We start from the raw sequence: 23662 nt of genomic DNA, 5'->3' as shown, positions 1-23662 counted from the left end.
GGCCTTTGAAGCAGCACACTGTACTAATATACCAGCACTCATCGTCAGGGCGGTGTTGGAAGGAAGAGCCTCAGATATAGATTTGTGTGTGCGCTTGTCACACAAATAAACTCTGAGAAGCATGCACATTTATTGCCATTTATATGGCTGTATTTAAATGTCTCTAGTTTTGCTGCTTGGAAATTAGTAACAAAAATCTTATGAATGGGAAAGAACCAGCTTAAAATTCTCATAAAATATTATGCACCCTGATTACTATGCTTCACAACTTACATATGTTACATTTATTTTTTGTATATATAAATATTACATAGTTCAAAATTAAAGAGAATATAATTTCTTCCAATTATTTGTTTTCCTAAAGGTAACAAGAAATTTAGGAAAGATATTTATGCAGCATTTCTTGGAGGAAAAGTGTCAAAATCTTCATAGATTAGCCTAACTGTGCTCCTTAGACCGTCATTTAATTTTTTTTTCCCCAAATCAACCTAATTATGGCTGCAATTATTAAACACATCTTTTCAGGCAGGTCTATGTAAACTACTTCATTTCTTGGCAATCCATCTGCCACTGCTGTCACAGTTGCGCCCATTAGCGACTCTTGTTTTGTAAGCTAGGCTGACGGCCTCGGCAGCATGATTGTGAACAAACTTTACAGTTGCAACTTCCTGTGGCTGTGACTGAATCCTTTTCATTAATCAGAACGGTTAGCTGAAAAATATTCCGTAGGAAAACAACTGTGACTCACTAGAAACAATGTAAGTCACAAAATAATTTTTTTGTGATCAGAAATACCCTTGACTCTTAGGTTTTTCTTTCCTTCTTCTGCTGGGAACATCCCCCTTCCCATGAACATTATGGAGAAAGGGGACAGGACTGGGCAAAATGAATAATTATAATCTATGTAAGGAACCACTTTATCATTTTCATTTCCTTTGCTTATCTGACAGCTTGTAATTTCATACATCTGCTTTCATTTGTGAAGTACTCACTTATCCTACCCTTTCTTTATCTGTTCAGACTCCTCTTTTCTTATTTGTTCATTTTATCATATTCACATTCAGTTGCCTGTTGTCTTTTTTACTCTAGAATTCAAAAACCTAGGGTACTGAGAATAGTATAACATTTTCACGTCCAGTTTTCTTTGCGATCTAACAAATAAATAAAACTTAGATAATCAATTCATTTCCTAACTCATAAAGTTATTTTCCCAAATGCTATAATGGTTATATATTAGTAACTGACCCAGGAAGAATTCTTGTATATTTTGTAAGACAGGCAGGAGAGTTTAGTGGAAATGATTCTGGGCTCGGGATTCAAAGATGTGGGCTTTGGGGCTTCCCTGGTGGCGCAGTGGTTGAGAGTCTGCCTGCCGATGCAGGGGACACGGGTTCGTGCCCTGGTCTGGGAAGATCCCACATGCCGCAGAGTGGCTGGGCCCGTGAGCCATGGCCGCTGAGCTTGCGCGTCCGGAGCCTGTGCTCTGCAACGGGAGAGGCCACAACAGCGAGAGGCCCGCGTACCGCAAAAAAAAAAAAAAAAAAAAAAAAAGAAAAAGATGTGGGCTTTCATCCTGGGACGCCACTTGAAAACGTTTCATAAAGTCGCCTGGAGACTCAATGACATAATCTAAGTGACTGATTTATAGCAGCCGCTCAAAACCGGTTGGGAGTAACCTCTCAGAGCTGAAGTTCAGTCATTTGGAAAACAACTTTACGATTAAAAAAAAATTTACCTGCCTACCTCATTCATTCCAATAATCATTTGTTGAGTACCTAATCCATGACAGGCCCTACGTTAGGAGGCGAGGTGGAGATGAACAAAACACAATCCTCACCCTGGAGAAAATGAAAGTACAGAGAGCAGACACGTAACAACAAGCAGTTGTTACTACTACTACTACCTCTAGGATGATAACGAATTGTGGAAGTCTTTCCGAGACCAGGCCAGGCCCCATACCAAGAACGTTACCGGCATATCTCATTTAACTTCTATGACGATCTTATCACAGGGTACAATTATTATTATCCCGTTTTACAGATGTGAAAACTAACCCTTGGAGGGATTAAATCATTTGCCCAGATCACACAGTGATTTGGTGGTAGACCAAGATTTGACATTCAGAAGTCTAGTGGCAGGGTCAGGGCTTTGTTTTGAAAGGCCATTGTTTTGAAAAGCAAGTGACATAATGGATGCAAATAATCACTGCAAACAGGAAAGTCATTTAACGTTAGGGCTCTTGTGTAGTAGTTTTCAGTAGCTTGGAAGATCAGATTAACCCAGTGTGTAAAGCAGCCTGACATAGGTAGGCATTTATTTGGAGGGACCAGAGCGACAATCCTATGTTATTACAACTTGAAAAAACTTTTGAAGCTATAGGAAGCTGTAAAATACATTTTACAAATACAAATAAAATACATTTTACAAAATAAGGGAAGCTAAATAACATATTAATATTCTACTTGCATAACAAACGAAGGAGCTAACGTTCTTTCTCCTATCCATCCATCTATCCATCCATCCACCCATCCATCAATCCATCCCTCCAGTCACTGAATATCATGTACGTTTGCTGAGCATCTACAAAATCCTGTGCCAGGCAGTAGCACTAGGGACATGATGGCGAATGAGTCTGAGCTGTGAAAGGTAGCAGAACGTGGCACCCTGAAGTCTGGCTACAGGGGCTCAGGACGCGCCACCTCCAAATATGCCCCTTTGGTATATTGACTATTTTGAGCTGGAGACGTTTTCTCTGAACTCCGCTTATCTTTAACTCCCTAAGTGCTCCAAAAGGAACTCAACTGTCATAAATCCCTCCAGCCAAACTTTGTCACAAAGATACCGTGCATCTATTCTTCTCAGGGTCCATTCATCTTTCCTAAAAATCATTTACTCTCCCCTAAGAGGCCTACAACACCCCTCCCCTTTCTCTATTGAGGTGGTGTTTAATCCTGAAATCTAAAGCCATCTCTTTGAGGGTCGCTCATTTTCCCCTGGGTATCTCCCGTATGTGCGTGAGGTATACATGTTAATCAACTTGCCTGTTTATCTCTCAATCATTTTGTGAAAGAATCTCAGAGGAAAACCTAACTGGGTAGAGGTAAGCTTTCACCTTCCTCTTGCCCCCTGCCTTCTGATAATGCCATCTCTGATTTCTTAATGAAAACTTGTATTTCCACCTCGAATTTCTTAATGAAAACTTGTACTTTTCATTTGCAATTACATGTGCCAGTACTGCGTCCCTTTTGAATAACTGTGTCCACTTTAGCGTACTCGAAAGAGAATACGAGCTATTTTAAAAATAAAATGGTAGGAATCTGATAGGAGAAGAATTTAGTTATGATCTTTGCAGCAAATTTTTCTTGAACTTGAAAAACTAATCCACAACACTGTTCCTTCTCCAGTGTTTATTCTATCAGAGCAGGGCAGTGACACAAGGAAAAAAAAGTGAAAGACTAAAAAAAGACTGAGTTTTGCTATCTACCTACATTTGAAATCAAGGATGTATATGCTTTATTGAGAAGATCATATGGTTTTTATTCTTCAGTTTGTTAATGTGATGTATCACACTGATTAATTTGAAGATATTGAAAAATCCTTGTATCCCTGGGAAAAACCCCTCTTGATCATGGTGTCTGGTCCTTTTAAGGTACTGTTGGATTTGGTTTGCTAGTATTTTGTTGAGGATTTTTGTGTCCATGTTCATCAGTGATATTGGCCTGTAATTTTCTATTTTTGTGGAATCTTTGTCTGGTTTTGGTATCAGGGTGATGGTGGCCTCATACAAGGAGCTTGGAAGTGTTCCTTCCTCTGCAGTTTTTTGGAATAGTTTCAGAAGGACAGGTGTTAACTCTTGCACACAAGGATGCACACAAGGCTGTACATGCTTTAAAAACAAAGTACTAAAGCCACACTCCGAAGTGCTTATTCAGGGAAGGTTAAGACAAAGGTGAGCGGCGTTTAGGAAAACCTATGGAATCTGAAATCAGATGATCTAGATTAGATCTAGATCAGAAGGCTGGCTAGTCATTTACTGTGGGTGTGAATTTACTCAAGCTGCTTAGCTTCACTAAACCTTATTTCTCTCATTTATAAAAAGCATTTACTCTATCTGTAGGGATTCTGTAAGAACGGCACGGAAGTGAGGTCATGTGCTTCCCCATCTTGCTTGACTCTTGCTAAATAAATAGCACTCCCACCACCTGAAGCAGAGCTGACTTTGCTGCCTCTACCTTTAAATCAGCGGTCCCCAAATTTTCTGGCACCAGGGACCGGTTTTGTGGAAGACAATTTTTCCACGGATGGGGGGCGGGGGTTGGGGAGGGATGGTTCGGGCGGTACTGCGAGCGATGGGGGGCGATGGGGAGCGATGGGGGGCGATGGGGAGAAATTAGGGGGCGATGGGGGGCGATGGGGAGAGATGCGGGGCGATGGGGGGCAATGGGGGGGTGATGGGGGGCGATGGGGGGCAGCAGATGAGGCTCCGCTCGCTCCCCTGCCGCTCACCTCCTGCTCCTAACAGGCGGCAGACCCGTACCCAGGGGTTGGGGGGCCCTGCTTTAAAGGGCCTAAACTGTTCTGGAGTGGTCTAAGGGAGTTGGTTTAAATAGTCTCTCCAAACCAATACCGTATGCTAACACATATATATGGGATCTAAAAAAAAAAAAGGTCATGAAAAACCTAGGGGCAAGATGGGAATAAAGACACAGACCTACTAGAGAATGGACTTGAGGACACGGGGAGGGGAAGGGTAAGCTGGGACAAAGTGAGAGAGTGGTATGGACATATATACACTACCAAACGTAAAATAGATAGCTAGTGGGAAGCAGCCGCCATAGCACAGGGACATCAACTCGGTGCTGTGTGACCACCTAGAGGGGTGGGATAGGGAGGGTGGGGGGGAGGGAGACGCAAGAGGGAGGAGATACGGGGATATAGGTATATGTGTAGATGATTCACTGTGTTATAAAGCAGAAACTAGGGGCTTCCCTGGTGGCGCAGTGGTTGAGAGTCCGCCTGCCGATGCAGGGGACACGGGTTTGTGCCCCGGTCCGGGAAGATCCCACATGCCGCGGAGCGGCTGGGTCCGTGAGCCATGGCCGCTAAGCCTGCGTGTCCGGAGCCTGTGCTCCGCAACGGGAGAGGCCACAGCAGTGAGAGGCCCGCGTACCGCAAAAAAAAAAAAAAAAAAAAAAAAGCAGAAACTAACACACCATTGTAGAGCAATTATACTCCAATAAAGATGTTAAAAATAAATAAAAAAATAAAATAAATAAATTTCTCCAGTAGTAACAAACAAAATGAGCTCAGTAAAGATAACCAGAGACATGATTGTTTTGAGAAAGTTTAAAGCAACGGGACCATTAGCTTATGTCTGAGTCAGAGTTAACTATACTTACAACTGGAACATTTTGAAGTGAAACACTAGTCAAATTATTTATTTCACATTTAGATATACCTTCTCAAGGTAACAAGATGGACTGAGAACAACTACCATCTCTAACATGTTAAAAAAAAAAGCCAGTAAGCACGTATAATATGTGTACAATTTGCCATATACGACCACACCCCAGCACTGAAACTCAACCCTCCACCCACCTCCACGTCACTCTTCGTCTCTCCCACATGAAGTTGTATCAAAATTTTGGTTAGAATAACTTCTCGAGTTTTCATTTTTATAACAGGCAAATGTTATCACAGCTGAACAACACAGTATATCATGACTACTCTTTCTTGTATAGCCTCGTTCCTTTCCTGGAATTTATAACTGCCTGCTTTTTCATTTGCTTTGCTGTGTATATTTTTAACAGTAATTTAATCTTAAATGCTCCCCTAGTCATATAAATCTCCCCTTAATACTTTTAAAACATTTACATGTTTTGTCAATTTCCTTTTTTTTTAGGAAATTGCTCATGAGGCCTCTGGCCTGCTCCCTCACCCTGAGGATGTCCTTTACCTCTTGCACGTGTTGTATCCTTATTTCCTAGAGTACCTACCTGCTTCTTTCTTGCTTTTCTCCCTCATTTTGGTGGAGGCCATCTCCCCAAAAGCTTTATGCTCAGGACAAAAATTTTTTGAAAACTTCTCTGTTTGAAAGATTTTATTTTGACATTAATTAATAGCCTGGTTAGGTACCGAATTCTAGGTTGGAAATACTTTTCCCTGAGATTCTTGGGAGCATTGTTCCAGAGTTTCCTGGCTTCCAGTTGAAAAGTCTCAAACCGTTCCAATTCCTAATCCTTTCTGTGATCTGTTTTCTCTTCTCTTCCCCCACATTGTTCTGTAGATTGATGATAAATACCTTGGTTTGCATCTGTTTTCATACATAACAGGCCCTTTCAATTTAGAAACTCATGTGCCTTTGTTGAACTAGAAATTTCTCTTTGTTTCTTTGATGATTTTCTCCCTCCCGTTTTACTTTGTTTATTTTGTTTCTTATTCCTTCCTTCCCCCCTCCGTCCCTCCTTTTCTTCTTCTTTTTTTTTTTTTTTTTTTTTTATAAGAAATCATGATAGCTAGATGTTGGACTTCCCGGCCTGGTCCTCTAATTTTCTTTCTTGCTTTCTCACGGCTTCATGTGCTTCTTTCTGGGACACTTCTTCAATTTTATATTCCAGCCACCTATTTCCATGATACTTTATTTTTCAATTACACTTTTCCCTTTGAATAATGTATTTCCCAGCTCTCTGAGAAGTTTTCTCCTCCCTGCACAGTCTCTGTGGCCCCCAAGTTGCTTTCCTCCTGGCTGCTTGTTTAGATCTCTGTTTTCATGTCGACGCTCTCCTCAATCCTGTGGTGGTTTGGGGCTACCTGCTCGTGTGGAGGAGTGGGGCAGTAGAAAGGCATCTTGAAGACAGCTGTGTGCGCATAGCTAGGTGGGTTTGTGAATGCTGGGCGTTGACATAGGTCACGCTTGGGCCACTCCAAGCCTTTTCTCTTGTGCTGACTAGATTCCCTCAGAGAAGACTCTCCCAAACTCTTCCCGGAGGGAGACAGTCTAGCTTCGACGTCCTGAGAAAGAAGACTGGCGGTTCAACAGTCACTGAAATTTCCTGAGACCCAGGTTCAAAGACCCTCCACTTTACCGTCCGCAGAGGAAAAATCCTGAAGGTACAGTTGGAGGTCTGGGTGTAACTGCTTCTTAAATAGACTTTCAACCAGTTCTCATATTTTAGTCTTAACTCCTTCCCTCGCCCTACCAATTTCCAGAAGTACCCAACACTGCCAACTTCTACACTTTTAGGAATTCTATGGGTTATTTCCTGGCTTTCTCCATTATCAATTTTGTATTTAGCTTTCTTGGATCTGATAAGTCAGTTATCACTCACCCATCTGTTTTCCTGCTTCCAGAACTACCCTAATTGTCTCCTTCCTAATTCTCTGTGTCCTATGGGTTGATGCTATTTCAATGGGGTTTTAGGAGCAATGGAGGTAAATGCAGGACCTTAACATAACATCTCATATCTGATATCCTCATCACTTTAATGACATTTCTACTGAACCCCTGGGCAGGTGGATTGAAGGGAAAGAAGAATCTAGGTGGGGAGGCAATTGGGTGGAGAAATGAGGAAATAAGTAGTCAGGAAGCAAAGATCACCACCTTCCTTTCTCTGTGCCTCAGACAGAATGGCCCCAGTCACCCTGCAGGACTCTTCACGTTCTCCTTTGGCAGCAACACATGGACATGGAAGCTTGAGTATTCCTGGGTAAAATTCCAGTGACGCATGTAATTTTGCTGGCTTTTGCCCATGGAAGTTATCCTGGGGTTCCTGAATCCATCTGTCATATTGCTTTCCAGGGCAACAGAAAACTGTGGAATGGGAGTAAGTGTGTGGAAGGGTAAGATTACGGTACAGGAGATAAGCCACTTCTTCCCCTTTACAGAAGGCCAGGGTGGGGTATCAACTATTAATTTTGAACATGGAACAGAATTTCAGCAGGAAATTCTCTTTTCATATCTCTATTTCTAGAGTTGTATAAATTAAAATTCTTTTGAGGCAAAAAATAGACATTAAAAAGACAATATGAGACAGTAGAAGGGGCAAAATCCAAAACACTGACACCACCAAGGCTGGTGTCGATGTGGAGCAACAAGAAATTTCAGGCATTGCTGGTGGGAACGCAGAGTGGTACAGCCACACGGAAAGGCAGTTGTGTGTGATTTTTCAGGCCTGACCATAGGCAATTAGAAAGGTATGATAATTAATTTTATGTTTTCAACTCGACCAGCCTAAAGGATGCCCAGATAGCCGGTAAACATGATTCCTGGGTGTGTCTGTGAGTGTGCGACTGGAAGAGATGAGCACTGGATTCGGTAGACTTGAGTGAAGAGATCCATCCTTGTCAATAAGTGGGCATCGCCCAATCCGCTGGGAGCCCAAAGGGAACAAAAAGGCCAAGGAAGGGTGAATTCTCTCTCTCTTTGGGCTACAATGTCCTGGATATTGGAGTTCCCGGTTCTCAGGCCTTTGGATTCTGGGACTTACACCATCAGCCCCCTGGTTCTCAGGCCTTCAGACTTGGACTGAATTATGCCACTGGCTTTCCTGGTTCCCAGCTTACAGACAGCCAACTGTGGGGCTTCCAGGCCTCCAGAACTGTGTGAGCTGAATCCTATAAGAAATCTCCTCTTCTCTTTCTCTCTCTTCTATATTCTACTGGGTTTTTTTCTTTGAAGAAGCCTAATACCAAAGGCTTTCCCTGACAGGCCTCACAGGGGAGAACTGCCCTTCCCACTCCGGACTTGGTGCACAGCCAGCACCTTGCACCCTCTGGAAGGAGCTGCAGTCAAGATCTCAGGCCAACTCATCGGGCATGATCTTCCACATACTTGTATTCCAAGCCCCGGTGCCTTTGTTTGTACATCTCTTTATCTGAGGCCTTGGGCAGTGGTCCTTGTCAGGTGGAGGCAGGCGGAGGAAACCGTGAAGACGCCTTCCCTCGTGTGACTTAGTAGCCAGTACTCTTCCACCCCTCGCCTTTCTGCTCACGTCCCGCCCTCTGACACCACCAACATCTAAGGTTCATAGACTGCCAGACTTTTTCGCTCAGGGCTCCCTCAACAGTGAGAAGACGGCACATCTGTGCTGATCACCTGGCCCTCAACCAGTGTGCCGTTCCGTGGGTGAAAATGGAACACAGGCTTTGGCGTTTTCTCCAGGTTTTGACCCCTGCTTATTATACCACCACAGTAAGTGACTAAAGGCTTAACTCTTCCACTTTTGACTTGTTGCTTTAATTGGCTACTCCGACACCTAGAAGCTCGGCTCTCTCTCGCGCCCAGCTCAGCTGAGCTCCTGACGTTTCCCATACGATCCAGCAGTCAGTCGCGCTCCTTGGTACTTACCCAAATGAGATGAAAATTTATGTCCTGTACACAAAAACCTGCACACTGATATTTATAGTGGCCTTATTCATAGCTGACAAAAATCAGAAGCAACCAAGGTGTCCTTCAGTAGGTGAGTGGATAAACTGTGGTACATCCAGACCATGGAATAGTATTCTGTGCTAAACAGAAATGAGCTATCAAGACCTGAAAGACATGTAGAAAACTTAGATGCCATATTACTAAGTGAAAGAAGCTAATCTGAAAAGACTACATACTGTATGATTCAACTATATTTCAATCTGGAAAATTATGGAGAAAAACTGGAAAAATCTATGGAGAAATTATGGAGAAAAAATCTGGAAAAAACTATGTAGACAATAAAAAGATCAGTGGTCGTCACAGGTTAGAGGGGAGGGAGGGATGAACAGGCGGAGCACAGAGGATTTTTAGGGCAGGGAAATGACTCTGTACGATATATAGGGGTGGATACACGTCATTATACGTTTGTCCAAGCCCACAGAATGTCTAACACCAAGAGTGAACTGTAAAGTAAACCATGGGAGGGAGACGCAAGAGAGAAGAGATATGGGAACATATGTATATGTATAACTGATTCACTTTGTTATAAAGCAGAAACTAACACACCATTGTAAAGCAATTATACTCCAATAAGGATGTTAAAAATAAATAAATAAAGTAAACCATGGACTTGGGTGATGATGCTGTGTCAGTGTAGGTTCATCTACTGTAACGAATGGACTGCCGTGGTGAGGGATGCTGATAGTACAGTGGGCAGTGTGTATGTGGGCGTGGAGGCAGATGGAAAGTTCTCTGTACTTTCCACTCAATTTTCCTGTGAGCCAGAAATTCTCCAAAAAACAGCCTGCTTTATTAAAAAAAAATCTAAACATTAAAAAAAAAAGACAACGTGCTATTCTGGTACATCAGGCTAAAAACATAAAGTAATATAAATGGTACACGTGTAACCCAAAGGGTATATTAATATCTACATCTGAGATGGTCATAAAAATAACTGACAATATTTAATGTCTGAGAGGAAAGAGAGCTGGCAGTCAGGAACTGTTTAAACATTCCTTCAAAAATAAGACTCCCCGTTTGTGCTTAGATATAAACTCTGTGGCACATCACTGTGTGATTTGGGAGAGTCTTTATTCCTAGTCCCTGAGGTTGGGTAAAGCTTTTCCAGACAAGACAGATACATTCAATTTATTGTTGAAATTAACTGCATTTTGACATCAGGATAATGTTGAACATGCTCTTAACGAGAAAATAGAGAAACAGAAATTCCGGGGTGGGACAGATGGAAATACTGGCAGATAGACAGATAATGGCTGAGGAGTAAGGGGAGATCTAAAATGAAATAAAAAGGAGCAATGTTTTAAACCACAAAGAGGACATAACTGCCATCCCAGGCCAGGCTGAGAAATGACCAAGGAGACCCCTACAGAAAACCTAGGAAAATTACAGTGCAGCGCCACGTTGATGCTGCTGAAAAAACAAGGCAGGAAGTGGACAGAAGTGCCCGAAAGAAACTTTTCCATTTACAAAGTGTTCAGAAAGAAAAGTCAATTAAAAGAGACAATAAACATTTGCGAGATGGTTAGGAAAATCTACTGTTAAATGGATTTGATTATAGTGTTTTAGCTATTAATACAATTTACAAAACAAATAAAAGGCATTTTACGTTGTAAATTAGAGAAAATGTTTTTCTTTGATACTAGTAAAAAACAAAATAAAAATTTAAATAAATAAAAGAAGCAAAAAATTGAGATACTTAATTTAAAAGTAGACAATGCTTTCTTTACAAAAGCCACGTTGAAAACAGCTTCTGGTACCTGTCCTCTCAGCAATGATGGCACACGAATCCATGCCCTCACCCCAGGTCTCCAGAACGCCCTTCTGTCTGAGATCACCCCCAATACTAACGAGAGGACGCTTCAAATGCTTTGAGGGGCCAGGAAGAACTGTAACATCGGCCCTGGTCCTGAGATGCTGACAGTCTAGTTGAGAAAATGAGGCACACACTCACAGGAAAGAACAATATAAGACTGAGTGTAATTAAGTGCTACGTTGAGTAGCATTGATTAAAACCTTATAGGACTGTAAAAGCGAGAGGTCAATGAGGGCTAGACTAATCAGGGAAGTTTGGGTGGGGGGGGGGAAGCTACTTTGCCCGAGGTGTGAAAACAGGAGCAAGATTTAGGTAGGTAAGGCCAGGGGAAGGAGGGGACCACATGAGTGACTTACAGTATGAAGTCAGTCACTAAAAAAAGTGTGAGAAGAGCAGCGCGATTTTAAACTATTACAGGAGTAATAATACGATTATATTATACTATAGGAGTATAATAGGATTATATTTCCTTATCTCCTAACCTTTATTTTTGCATGTAATCTTTTTCTTTTTTTTAACATCTTTATTGGAGTATAATTGCTTTATAATGGTGTGTTAGTTTCTGCTTTATAACAAAGTGAATCATCTATACATATACATATATCCCCATATCTCTTCCCTCTTGCGTCTCCCTCCCTCCCACCCTCCCTATCCCACCCCTCTAGGTGGTCACAAAGCACCGAGCTGATCTCCCTGTGCTATGCGGCTGCTTCCCACTAGCTATCTATTTTACGTTTGGTAGTGTATATATGTCCATGCCACTCTCTCACTTTGTCCCAGCTTACCCTTCCCCCTCCCCATGTCCTCAAGTCCATTCTCTAGTAGGTCTGCATCTTTATTCCTGTCCAGCCCCTAGGTTCTTCATGACCATTTTCTTTTTATCTTTAGATTCCATATATATGTGTTAGCATACGGTATTTGTTTTTTTATTTCTGACTTCACTCTGTATGACAGACTCTAGGTCCATCCACCTCACTACAAATAACTCAATTTCATTTTTTTTTATGGCTGAGTAATATTCCATTGTATATATGTGCCACATCTGCTTTATCCATTCATCTGTCGATGGAACTTAGGTTGCTTCCATGTCCTGACTATTGTAAATAGAGCTGCAGTGAACGTTGTGGTACATGACTCTTTATGAATTATGGTTTTCTCAGGGTATATGCCCAGTAGTGGGACTGCTGGGTCATATGGTAGTTCTATTTTGTTTTTTAAGGAACCTCCATACTGTTCTCCATAGTGGCTGTATCAGTTTACACTCCCACCAACAGTGCAAGAGGGTTCCCTTTTCTCCACACCCTCTCCAGCATTTACTGTTTCTAGATTTTTTGATGATGGTCGTTCTAACTGGTGTCAGATGATACCTCATTGTGGTTTTGATTTGCATTTCTCTAATGATTAATGATGTTGAGCATCCTTTCATGTGTTTGTTGGCAATCTGTATATCTTCTTTGGAGAAATGTCTATTTAGGTCTTCTGTTCAGTTTTGGATTGGGTTTTTTTTTTTGATATTGAGCTGCATGAGCTCCTTGTAAATTTTGGAGATTAATCCTTTGTCAGTTGCTTCATTTGCAAATATTTTCTCCCATTCTGAGGGTTGTCTTTTCATCTTGTTTATGGTTTCCTTTGCTGTGCAAAAGCTTTTAAGTTTCATTAGGTCCCATTTGTTTATTATTTTTTTTTATTTCCATTTCTGTAGGAGGTGGGTCAAAAGGATCTTGCTGTGATTTATGTCATGGAGTGTTCTGCCTATGTTTTCCTCTAAAGAGTTTTCTAGTGTCTGGCCTTACATTTAGGTCTTTAATCCATTTTGGGTTTATTTTTGTGTATGGTGTTAGGGAGTGTCCTAATTTCATTCTTTTCCATGTAGCTGTCCAGTTTTCCCAGCACCACTTATTGAAGCGGCTGTCTTTTCTCCATTGTATATTCTTGCCTCCTTTAACAAAAATAAGGTGACTGCGCTTCCCTGGTGGTGCAGTGGTTGAGACTCTGCCTGCTGATGCAGGAGGGCACAGGTTCGTGCCCTGGTCCGGGAGTATCCCACATACCGCAGAGTGGCTGGGCCCGTGAGCCATGGCCGCTGAGCCTGCGCGTCCGGAGCCTGTGCTCTGCAACGGGAGAGGCCACAACAGCGAGGACCAAACAAAAAGCCCAGCTCCTTCCCAATCCCTTGATCTCCTCAGTGACTTCCTTCCCCCCTTTACTGACTTTGACCACCCTGGTCACACCGAGAACTGCTCCACGTCCTCTCGTTTGACCACAACCTCTGATGCTTTCAGCTCTCGCATGCTCCCTGTAAATCCCCTGATACTCTGATTTTGCAGCAGTCTCTTCCTGGCCACACTTCTCTCCCTACACATCTTGAACCTCTCTCTTAAGATGTACTCAACGCCCCCCACCTCCTGCCTCCTTTCAGCCGGATGTGGGCCTCACTTGAAGCCTGAATCGCTCTCTGCCTCTTTGGGTCTTGCCCGGTGAGCGTCACCGGGTGCCACTGCCCACATGTCTCTGCAGGCTATTCAACAGCTCGCGGGCTCATGCTAGGTCTTGGGCAGCCACCTCCCCAGCGCTTCCCAGTCACTCCCCTCAAGCCCTGCCCTGCCCCATTCACAGCAGACAGTCTCGCCTCGTCCTTTATCAGGCACCTTCTCCTAGAAACCAGTCTACTTCTGAAAACTGCCTGGTGCCTCCTTCCACAGGACTCCCGACCTCACGCCACTGCCTAGTCTAGGCCCTTGTTTCTTCAATTATTTCACTCAAAAAATATGTGTCAGGAGGATTACTATGCACTGGGCCCTGTTCTAGATGCTGGGATACAGTAGGCAAACCAAGAGAGACAAAATTCTGTCTCTCACTGGCGGGTAGAAGAGTGGGTGTGAAGAACAAATCATAAACGGTAAAAACTTCAGAAAAACAGGAAAATTCAACTTTTCATAAATCCTACTCACAGAACAGGAGGGAAAAACTAGCGCTGACCCTTGAAGGAGGAGCTCAGACTCTGGTCTAAGAAAGAAATTCTCCGCAGCTCTCCCACCTCCAGGTGCCCTGTTTCCCTCTACAGGCAGCCATCAAACCTTCCTGGTCCCCACACCGACCTCTAGTTACATCTTTCTTCTTTCCTTCCCTGTTGACTTTCTTTAAAGATTACTCTGCACATGCTCTCTCTGCATTCTTTCTTTTTTATTTAGTTGACTTTTTGTTGAAAATGTAATGTGTATATAAAATAACAACAAAAACTGTAGAAAAGGCTATTGTAGTTCTGAGCTGTCCAGTTATCCTTCAACCTACCATAATCCAGCTTCTGCTCCCCCAGTCCACTGAATCCACTTCGGTAAGGTCTCCAACGACTGTCCCTCCACAGGTGGACCTTTCCAGCCTTACCTTACTGTACCTCAGCACTCCTGACCCCTGTTACTTCCCTCGCTCATATAACAGCTTTGTGAGGTTACAACACAAGCTCTTCCTTCTCTGGTGCCTCTTAAATACTGATATTAAATACCTTTGCCACTTTCTCTTTCTGTAAGCACCCACCTTAGCTAGACTGACCATATAATTCTTATGATCTCTATGGGATGCCTCTGAGAGTGAAAGAAGGCAGTATGAATAACTATTACTCTTGATTAGCAAGTGTAAACTGAGACTGTTCCATATAAACTGGGATGTATGGTCCCTCTATTCTTGGAAGATCACATCCACTGTTGCGGTTTTAAGGGACACGCACCTATTCACCATTTGCAAAAATAAATCTGTAGCCTTGACACTGACAGCTTTATTTTCCAATCTTCAGGTACTGATCTCTCACAGACATCTCAAATTCAGCATGGCCCAAACTCAATCATACCCATTCCCCAAACCTGCTAATCCTTCTCTTTCCTCTCCAAGTCGTACAGATTACTCAGCTCTCCAAGCCAGGGCTCATGAGGGAGAACTTCCTGTTCTCTCTCACCTATTCGATTTAATCCCCAAGACATGCTGACTTCAGTTCTGAAGATTTCTTCAATCCACTGTTTTTCCCTTGGACTATGGTCATAACTTTTTATCTGATGTCCTTGCTCCAGTCTTGTCTGCTTCAAGTCTATTTCCACACGGCTGACAGAGTGACCTAACACTGCCCACACTGCTGCTCTGAACCTTTCAGCAGTTTCCTGTCACCTCCAGGATAAGGACTCTCATCACGATCTAATTCTCTTGACTCCTTCAGCCTCATAACCTGCTAGTCACTCTCCCTTTGCACCCTCAGGATACCAGACAGTCGCAGAAACACACATACAGCACCCCCATTAAGCTGACTCTTCCTCCATAGCTTCTTTGCTCATGCTGTTCCTTCTGCCTGGAACGCAGATCCCTTATTTCGCTCGCCAACATCTATAGCGTTTTCTCTAGTCACACAGCCTGCCCGGAGGGGAGCTCGGTGCCCCTGCTGTAAACTTTCATGCTGCCCATCCATGCCTCAGCCACAGTTCCAGACACGTCAGTTTGAAATTAATGACGTCAGTCTTTCCTACTAGTTGGTAAACTTCCTGAGGACAGGGGCAGTGCCCCTTAAATACTTAATATATAGTCATCCTATTTTTAGGAAATCTCATCCACTGTTATGGGTTTAAATAAGCAAACTTAAATAACTTGGACTTCATATTGAAATAAACAACTTCATTACTCCTGCATTTTTTCACTTTTGCCTATGTGTTTTATAAGGTCATCAGAGCAGGGATTAAAAATGTACAAAGGCTTCAGCTGCCAAAGACTGCAAGTTTTATTAAATTAATTTCTAAAAGTAGATCTTAGCACAGGAAACAGGGTGATTAAATTAAAAATATAGTTGTGATGCACCGAAGTAAGAAAAAAGTAAATATTCAAATGTTTAAGACTACAGAAAATCAGAATACATTTCGATAGTGGTTTGAATTGGAAAATTTTGTGAAAATATTATCCAAAAGCATTTTTAAAAATAAAAGCAGCTTCTCATTCCTTTTGTTTTTTATTACTTACATTCTATAAAAATCATACCATTTTTAAATGGGAGATTAGCATTAAATATTCTAAAATCTATCAACAGTATCCCTCAAATCTACCCAAACATTCTTCCAAGATGTTTCCCCTTATGATTTCCATGTTCTTCTCGGTTTAGCTCTGAATCAGAAAGAAGGAACTTTTCACTTTGTATGTCAATACCCAAACTATCTGACCTTCAAGGAACAGAAGAAGACCACAAGTTTTGGATAAAATGTGGTGCTCCTGTCACTTACTCATTCAAGTAATTTGGGGGGAATTTAGAAAGTATAATCTAAAATTTAAAGGATATTATTAGTGTTACCAGAGGCATAACAACAGCATCTGGCACAACCGGCATTTAATGAACACAGAAAGAGAACCACACAGCAATTTAACAGTCAAGATTATGAATGACTCCAAATAGTTTATGTTCTTCTGACAAAGTCCTACTCTTATGGTAGTTTTTTATTTCCTACTTCATCATCCCTTTGTGCAATCTCTCCTAATTATATTTTGGCTTACAAATCTGGTTTTGTGAACTGTGGTTATTTTTTTGAGAAGGAAAACAATTTGAGGTATTTTGAAATTTAAAACACGCTTTGCTATTTTCTTCAAGCGGAGGATTATCGGACCATTCCAAAGGGTTAGGCACTGGCTTTCCAGCTCGGCAAGCACCCTAAGGTAGATCGGATGAGGTGGGAATACATCTGCCATTTGACACTCCACTGAGAAATACATTTGGCCAAAATACAACTGAGAAGAAGTTAAAATATCTTTAAATGTAATATTTAACTTTTATTGGCAAGTTGTAGATTCTATAAAAACAGCTCCAAGCTCCTGATAAATATTCCTGAATACTCCCTACCTGTCAGAAGGTGGAGCTCTAAACATATCTGAAATACTGGCTTTTTATATGTATGTTTCACAAATGTGTGTAATGAGGAGATTAAAGCAGGAGTAAAGTCTTTAGAAAAAGGGTTCTGAAGAATATTCCAATTCTCTCAATATAAAATCACTCACATCTCCCAATATGTACATGGTTAACTAACAGAAAGCATATTTAGTATGTTCCTTTGAAACTTCAATATACTGCCTACTATAAAAATATAGGTATGGTAATTCAAAATAAAAGATAAAGTATATTTAAGAAACACAGTTTAAAAAATCAGGACCACTTAGTTGAATGTCAGCAAGGTCATTAACACTTACAAGCATCTCGGATGTAGAGTAACATGGCTATGAAGATATAATCAACCAAACTCAGGCTGAGGCCATCTGCAAACAAGGCATCCCAGACCACCAGAAGATCCTGCAGGGGGAACTCTCGTCCAAACAGCAGCCGTACCCACCGTCTGGGAAGAAACAAAACCCAAATTCAGAAAATAGTACTTTTGAGAGTAATATAAAGAGGAATCGTTTTCTCCTGTGACTGTGAAAAAATTATAATTTTTAACTGATCACACCGAGCAAATATTATATATCAAAAATATAATACAGTGAAATCCAAGTTTTAAGCTTTCAAATGAGTTTTGTAATTTTATAACTAGGCCACAATCACTAAACTTTATTCCTATATGTATAAAACACAAGTATGATATTTGAGAAGGGTAGAAATCTTTCATATGTATTAGAAATCACAAATCTCAAAAAGGCAAAGAGAAAAATGAATGCAGTTTGATAGTTGCCTCATACGTGAGGTTATGAATTAAAAAATAACAATATTCCAAAATTTTATATTATTACTGACCTTTTTTTTGTTAACTAGACTTTTGCAAATGGTCATATGACAAATTACTACAGCCAAACAGAAAACTGCATTCTCACATTTCACTCCTATGTAAAAATATTCATTTTAAAATTAAATGTGGAAAAAACAAAAGATATCTGTTTTTGTCAAGCGCAGACAGTTATTTCAAATGAAACATATAATGATACTTAATTTTTAACTTCAGAATAGATATACCTTATCAGTGAGGTTATCTTTCTAGGGGTAGTTTTCAAAACACAGTCAGTTTTATGGCCAGGAAAACGAACACTGGTGCTACAGAGCAGACATAAAAAGCTAACAGGAATACTAAACAAGGTCTGTCTCTAATTCTATATCATAAATAGTAACACCTCAGACTCTGAGCCAATGCTAAGCTATTTATATCTAATTCTTACAAGAAAATTAAAATAATTCACTTTGATATATTTTTATCCATTTACTTCTAATTTTATATATATGGCTATAATTTCCTTACACAAGCCTTCCTCTAGGAACTTCAGCTAGAAATCTGTGTGATTCTGGCACATAGCAAAGACTCAAAAATTCTAAATTTCTAGTACCACTAAATAGTACAGAATAGAGGAGATTCTTTAAAAATTAGTTAAGAGATATTACCTCCTTGCAAAATTCAAAACCAAATATAACCATCTGTGAGGTTAAAGTGAGGCCAAAAAAAAAAAAAAATTCAAATACTGCTTTTTTTTCAGGGAGTATTACATTTAAGGAGGAATCAAAAAGCTGTGACAAAATAGTGTATAATCACACATACGCATCCCAGTTTATTAGGAACCATATGATCAAATATTTGAGTTCTTTTATTCATATTACCAAATTAATCAACAGAATAAACTATTTTCAACTTCATCTTAAATTATGTTACTCAATTTTTCAGGAAGAAATTTAATGTCTAAATGACATTTATCCTTAAAAAAAATGTTACAGTATTGCTTAGAATGTTTATCTACCTTTCAGTTCTTACCTCACTGCTAATATATGAGAGGTGACTAACACAAAATATATATATGTATATTTTGTCTAATATGCTTGTATTTATGTGGTTTAGAATGAAACATTATTTCTCCACACACTTCTAATTCTTTCAAATTATAAATGCTAATATTTACTGTTTTAAGAAGTACCAAAATATCCCTAAATTAAACAGGTTGCTCTTCTTAATTACAAACAACTAACTGGTCTTGCAAAGAGTCTCGGGGAACCAGAGAATGGGCAAAGCAAAAAGTACCTGGATTAGACCATCTGGGGACCTGTTTAAGGACCTTTAAACTGATAACTATCTCTATCTGCATTAGTAAGTGACTAAAATCACTTAGAACATGGTTATTCAGTTATCCAAGTGACACAACTGATGAAACATTCATCAATGAAAAAAACTGATGAGGGGCGAATGTATAACATGGTGACCATAGTTGGTAACACTATATTGTATCATTGAAATTTGCTAAGAAAGAAAGAACTTAAATGTTCTCACCAAAAAAAAAAGATAAATATGTGAGATCATGGCTACGTTAATTAAATAGACGGAGGAATCTTTTCACGATGTGCACGTACATCAAGTCACAATGACGTATGCTAAATATCCTACAATTGTTATGTGTCAATGATACCTCAGTAACGCTGAAAAACATAAGTAAATAAATAAGAATTATCTTGGTTTGACAGATAGGCAAATTTTGGCAATTTGAAAACTGCAAATTCTGACATTTAAGTGATTCCTCCTGGTTCAAATCTGGATGCCAGTACAAAACTCAAGGATCACACCCATAAAACAATACTGTGCCCTGAATGTGGCCCCTTCCCTTCTGGAGGTTATTTTAATGCTTTCCTTATCTGAATAAGCCCATTTGGTAACTGCTGCTGCTGTTTCCCAAAAGACATTGCTTTTGCTAGGCCTTCTTATGTGTAGAGAAAATTTTTTCTGTGTGTTTTCCAGGCTATTGAAAGCAAAATGCCTTTTGAAAAAAGGTGACATCTATCATATTACAATAAACATCATTTATCAAAAAAAAAAACCCCAAACTAATGAAGGTTAATACACACCACAGATGAGAATACAATGCTATCTTTATCCCTCTTCCTTAAAGTTCAAATTCCTCTCATTTTCTTATGGACAATCACATCTTTGGTTTCATCACAGATAATGCATAGAAAACAAAGGAGTCTACTTTTCAGAAATAATCTATATTCCTATTATTTCTATAACAAAATGCTCAGTTGTTGCCCAAACCCCTTCTCTTGCAGCTTTCCTGCCATTTGGGGTTGTGTTAGCTTAGCTTCAAAAACCACCCTGCAGATACATATGTGCTGCAGTTGCCACCGCAGAGCTGTCAGGAGTGGGGACTGAAGACACCTAGCAATCTACAGTGAATAAAACATGCCTTCAAAATCACACAGAATGTACGTCTTCAGTACTTTTATATTTAATGTGTAATCTGTGATGTGCCGCTTTATAAATATTTTACATTGCTTTAGTTTTGAAGTTTCACCTTGCCAAGTACACTGGTAAATAATTCCAGGGCAAGGACCAAAGTGTGTGAGAGAGTGTGTGTGTGTGTGTGTGTGTGTGTGTGTGTGTGTGTGTGTGAGAGAGAGAGAGAGAGAGAGAGAGAGAGAGAAAGAGACACAGAGAGAAATAGAGAGAGAGAGCGTGAGCCAGAAAGTTCTCTGTAAAGAGCTCTGTACACTTTGCTAAGTGCTTTACGTGTTTACCAAGGTCTTGTTAAACTCACTGTAAAGCCACCTGTCACACGACTGACAAGGAAAGGTGGCTAAATTGGAAATGCAGGAATTCATCTGGTTAATGGCAGCATAAAAATAATTCAGGAAGTGGAAAAAAACCCAGAAACACAGAAGGAAAAAATTCATTAATAGGTGCCTAGCAAGTTTCTTTTATATAAAACTGTTAATAAGTTGTACATGCAAGGATATTACATTAAAGCAAAATATAGTTTCCTCTATTTTATCTGCAATTATAGGAAAATTAAGGCCAAATTCTCAAAATATTTAAGGCGCACACTGTATGACTAATGGAACGCTTTGGGACCAACAATGACCTTATCAATAATTTAATCATTTTTATCCCAACTGGGTTTAGTTCATACATATATTCACCACACACAAAATTTCCTGTGCTATTTTGGACTTTCTTCATTGAGCTTAAAAACCAAGAAAAAAATCAGTTCTTTATGGAATGAGTTACCAATAGAGACAATTTCAGTATGCTTTTGTATTCCTAGAAAGGAAAACTTATTCTAAGAAATGAGGTCCTGTAAAGAAGTCATTCCTAAAATTAACATGCTTTTATTGCAGTTAAAAATATTTAGCAAGAGTTTAAGTTACACTTAAGGGTAGCATTAAACCTTTCTTTTAGCTTCAGTTTAATTGCTTGATACTATTAATCTTGCTTTATGTATGTTACACCTGCAGATTGCAATGCTCGTAACCTATACCTTGTATTATTTGTGATAATACAATAATTCATTTTTTACCAGACTTACTTAGTAATTAAAATCTACACAAACCAAAAAGACCTTCTGAAGTATTAAATTTAATAATAAACCACCCACAGACAGGACAGTCTCCATGTCTGCATTTATGCCACTATTCTCAGTTTTAAATTTCTGTGTAATTAAGCTGTTATCCCCTGGGGATCAGTGATTCCTGATGGTGTTATTGCTTGGTGAATGACCCATGGAAACACCAAGAGAAATACATTTTTTACTGATCAGCTTATGAAAATGACCAATTTGACTGAGGTTTAAATAAACAATTTGACTGAGGCTTAAATAAACATAGCCTTAATCCAACATGGCTGCAGTGGGTTATACACGCAGAAAGCAATTTATACACTAGATCTTCATTTCTTTTTTCTTCTGAGATATGGGTACAGCCACCTTGGAAGAACAAGTAAAATGGAAAAGGTATATTCAATTTAATTTAACAAACACTATAGGGGCATCTTGAGTAACCTGTGATCACTGGGTAAGCATATTGGAACACAAAAGAGCAATGTTAGAGTTTTGCTTAATGATATTAATTTTGTCTTTTGCCTTCTGTTCACTTGTACTTTTCAAAACTAACAGTTAATTTTTAAATAATCCATGCCTGGTAGAGAAGAAACACACAATCCAAATTCTGTGTTTGTGTCAGAGAAAAACAAAAGCAAATCAGAAGTTCCCATCTTTGTGCCTGCCTCCTCCCTTGACTGAATTTAGGCTCTTCTTATACTGGGTTCCTTTGTACTCAGTTCTTTTTGAATTAATTTACCGAGTTTTCCTTTAGGTCAACTCTGTGAAAACAGTCTTAAAATTAGAACCAAATATTGTAGTTATTATAATTAGGGTCACAAGGCATTCTCATCTTTAATTCTAACTTCTTTGGAGAGCAAAGCCACAAAAGATGGAAGCCAAAATAAATCATTTCCCCCCCCCAATTTCACGTTTATTCTTTTTCTGACAGCTCTGCAGAATACATTATTGGAAGATGCTTAGCCTGTTGGCTATTTTTTCAATCTATTTCAATTTGGCCTCCTTAAAAATATTTGGGATCTGCATGTGTTACAGAAAGATCTGAATACTTCAAGCCCATCAAACTCTGCTGCAAAAACTGAAGGAACTGCAACTTCAAATTAGTTATTATCTTTAAGGAACTCAAATTTGCTTTCTAAGTGCTCCTTGTAATACGCAGGTTGAAGCCAGCTTGAATTTGGCTTTCTGGGAACACGTGTTAACCCTAACTTAACCCCCACAGGATAAGTACACGAACTGTTAAAAGCGTATTTTTGACTTTGGGGAAAATTCTCTGTTCCTTTCAGTGGGCAGTACATAGCCCTTTATTAAGGAAGGTTTCTTATTCCAAAAATAAGTTCCTAATAATTATTACCCATTCGTACTGTAATTTATTCTCTTTGGCAAGGGTCTGAAGCTGTTTTGTCAGAACAACTATAATACGCCCTTTGCAAAAATAGCCTGAATGGAAAGCAGAGCCTTCCTTGTGTATCTGTTTTTTCAGCGGTTCAAGATGCTCTGAGAGTGTGGGGCACAGAGGATGACCATCACATGTCTTGAGGCTGTATAATCCTTGAACGTTCTCTCTCTCTCTCTCTCTCTCTCTCTCTCTCTCTCTCTCTCTCTCTCTCACACACACACACACACACACACACACACACACAAACACACACTTCTTTCAGAGGTAGACCTGCCATTTGGATTACAAGTATGGTATATCGAGGAGTAATTTTAGGATGTATGATTTACCAGCAAGTTCAAATAAAGCTATTGAAAGGTGGTCATACTCCAATATCGATTTAGTTGTATGAATAGGATGTGCTCTTACTGAGAATCCTATTGTACACTCCAACCAGGGTACAGCTGGAATCATAGCCCTGACTCAAGAGAACATGGGGGTAAAAGCTGCTAAGAAGTAATCTCTCTACCTGATCACTTACTTGGGCTCCACTACAAGTGAGCTACTGGGCATCTCCTTGAGAAAATTACTTGGAAGCCACTCCGACCTATGAATAACAGCATGAAGAATTCATGGATGGTCGGTGGTCACGTTGGGACACTTAATTTTAGGCTCTGTGAATACTAGTGTTTACTTATACTACAAACAAGTCTTACTTCTAGGAAGGCTATAAATA

The 23662-nt window shown here is 40.0% G+C and overlaps 1 protein-coding gene across 7 annotated transcripts in view; it reads right to left on the bottom strand.

The window, feature by feature from the left end:
* TBC1D5 (TBC1 domain family member 5) overlaps window positions 1-23662 on the bottom strand; it is a 532640-nt gene that overhangs the window by 124668 nt on the left and 384310 nt on the right. For all 7 annotated transcript variants that reach the window (XM_079921169.1, XM_079921174.1, XM_079921170.1 and 4 more), the window contains one exon: window positions 17445-17587. In XM_079921169.1, coding sequence (XP_079777295.1) covers window positions 17445-17587 — 143 coding nt within the window. The remainder of the gene's footprint in view (window positions 1-17444; window positions 17588-23662) is intronic.

The sequence above is a fragment of the Stenella coeruleoalba genome, assembly GCF_951394435.1.
Source record: "Stenella coeruleoalba genome assembly, chromosome: 5".
NCBI lineage: Eukaryota > Metazoa > Chordata > Mammalia > Artiodactyla > Delphinidae > Stenella > Stenella coeruleoalba.
The sequence above is the reverse complement of the archived record's forward strand: the minus strand, read 5'-3'. Positions and strand labels throughout refer to the sequence as shown.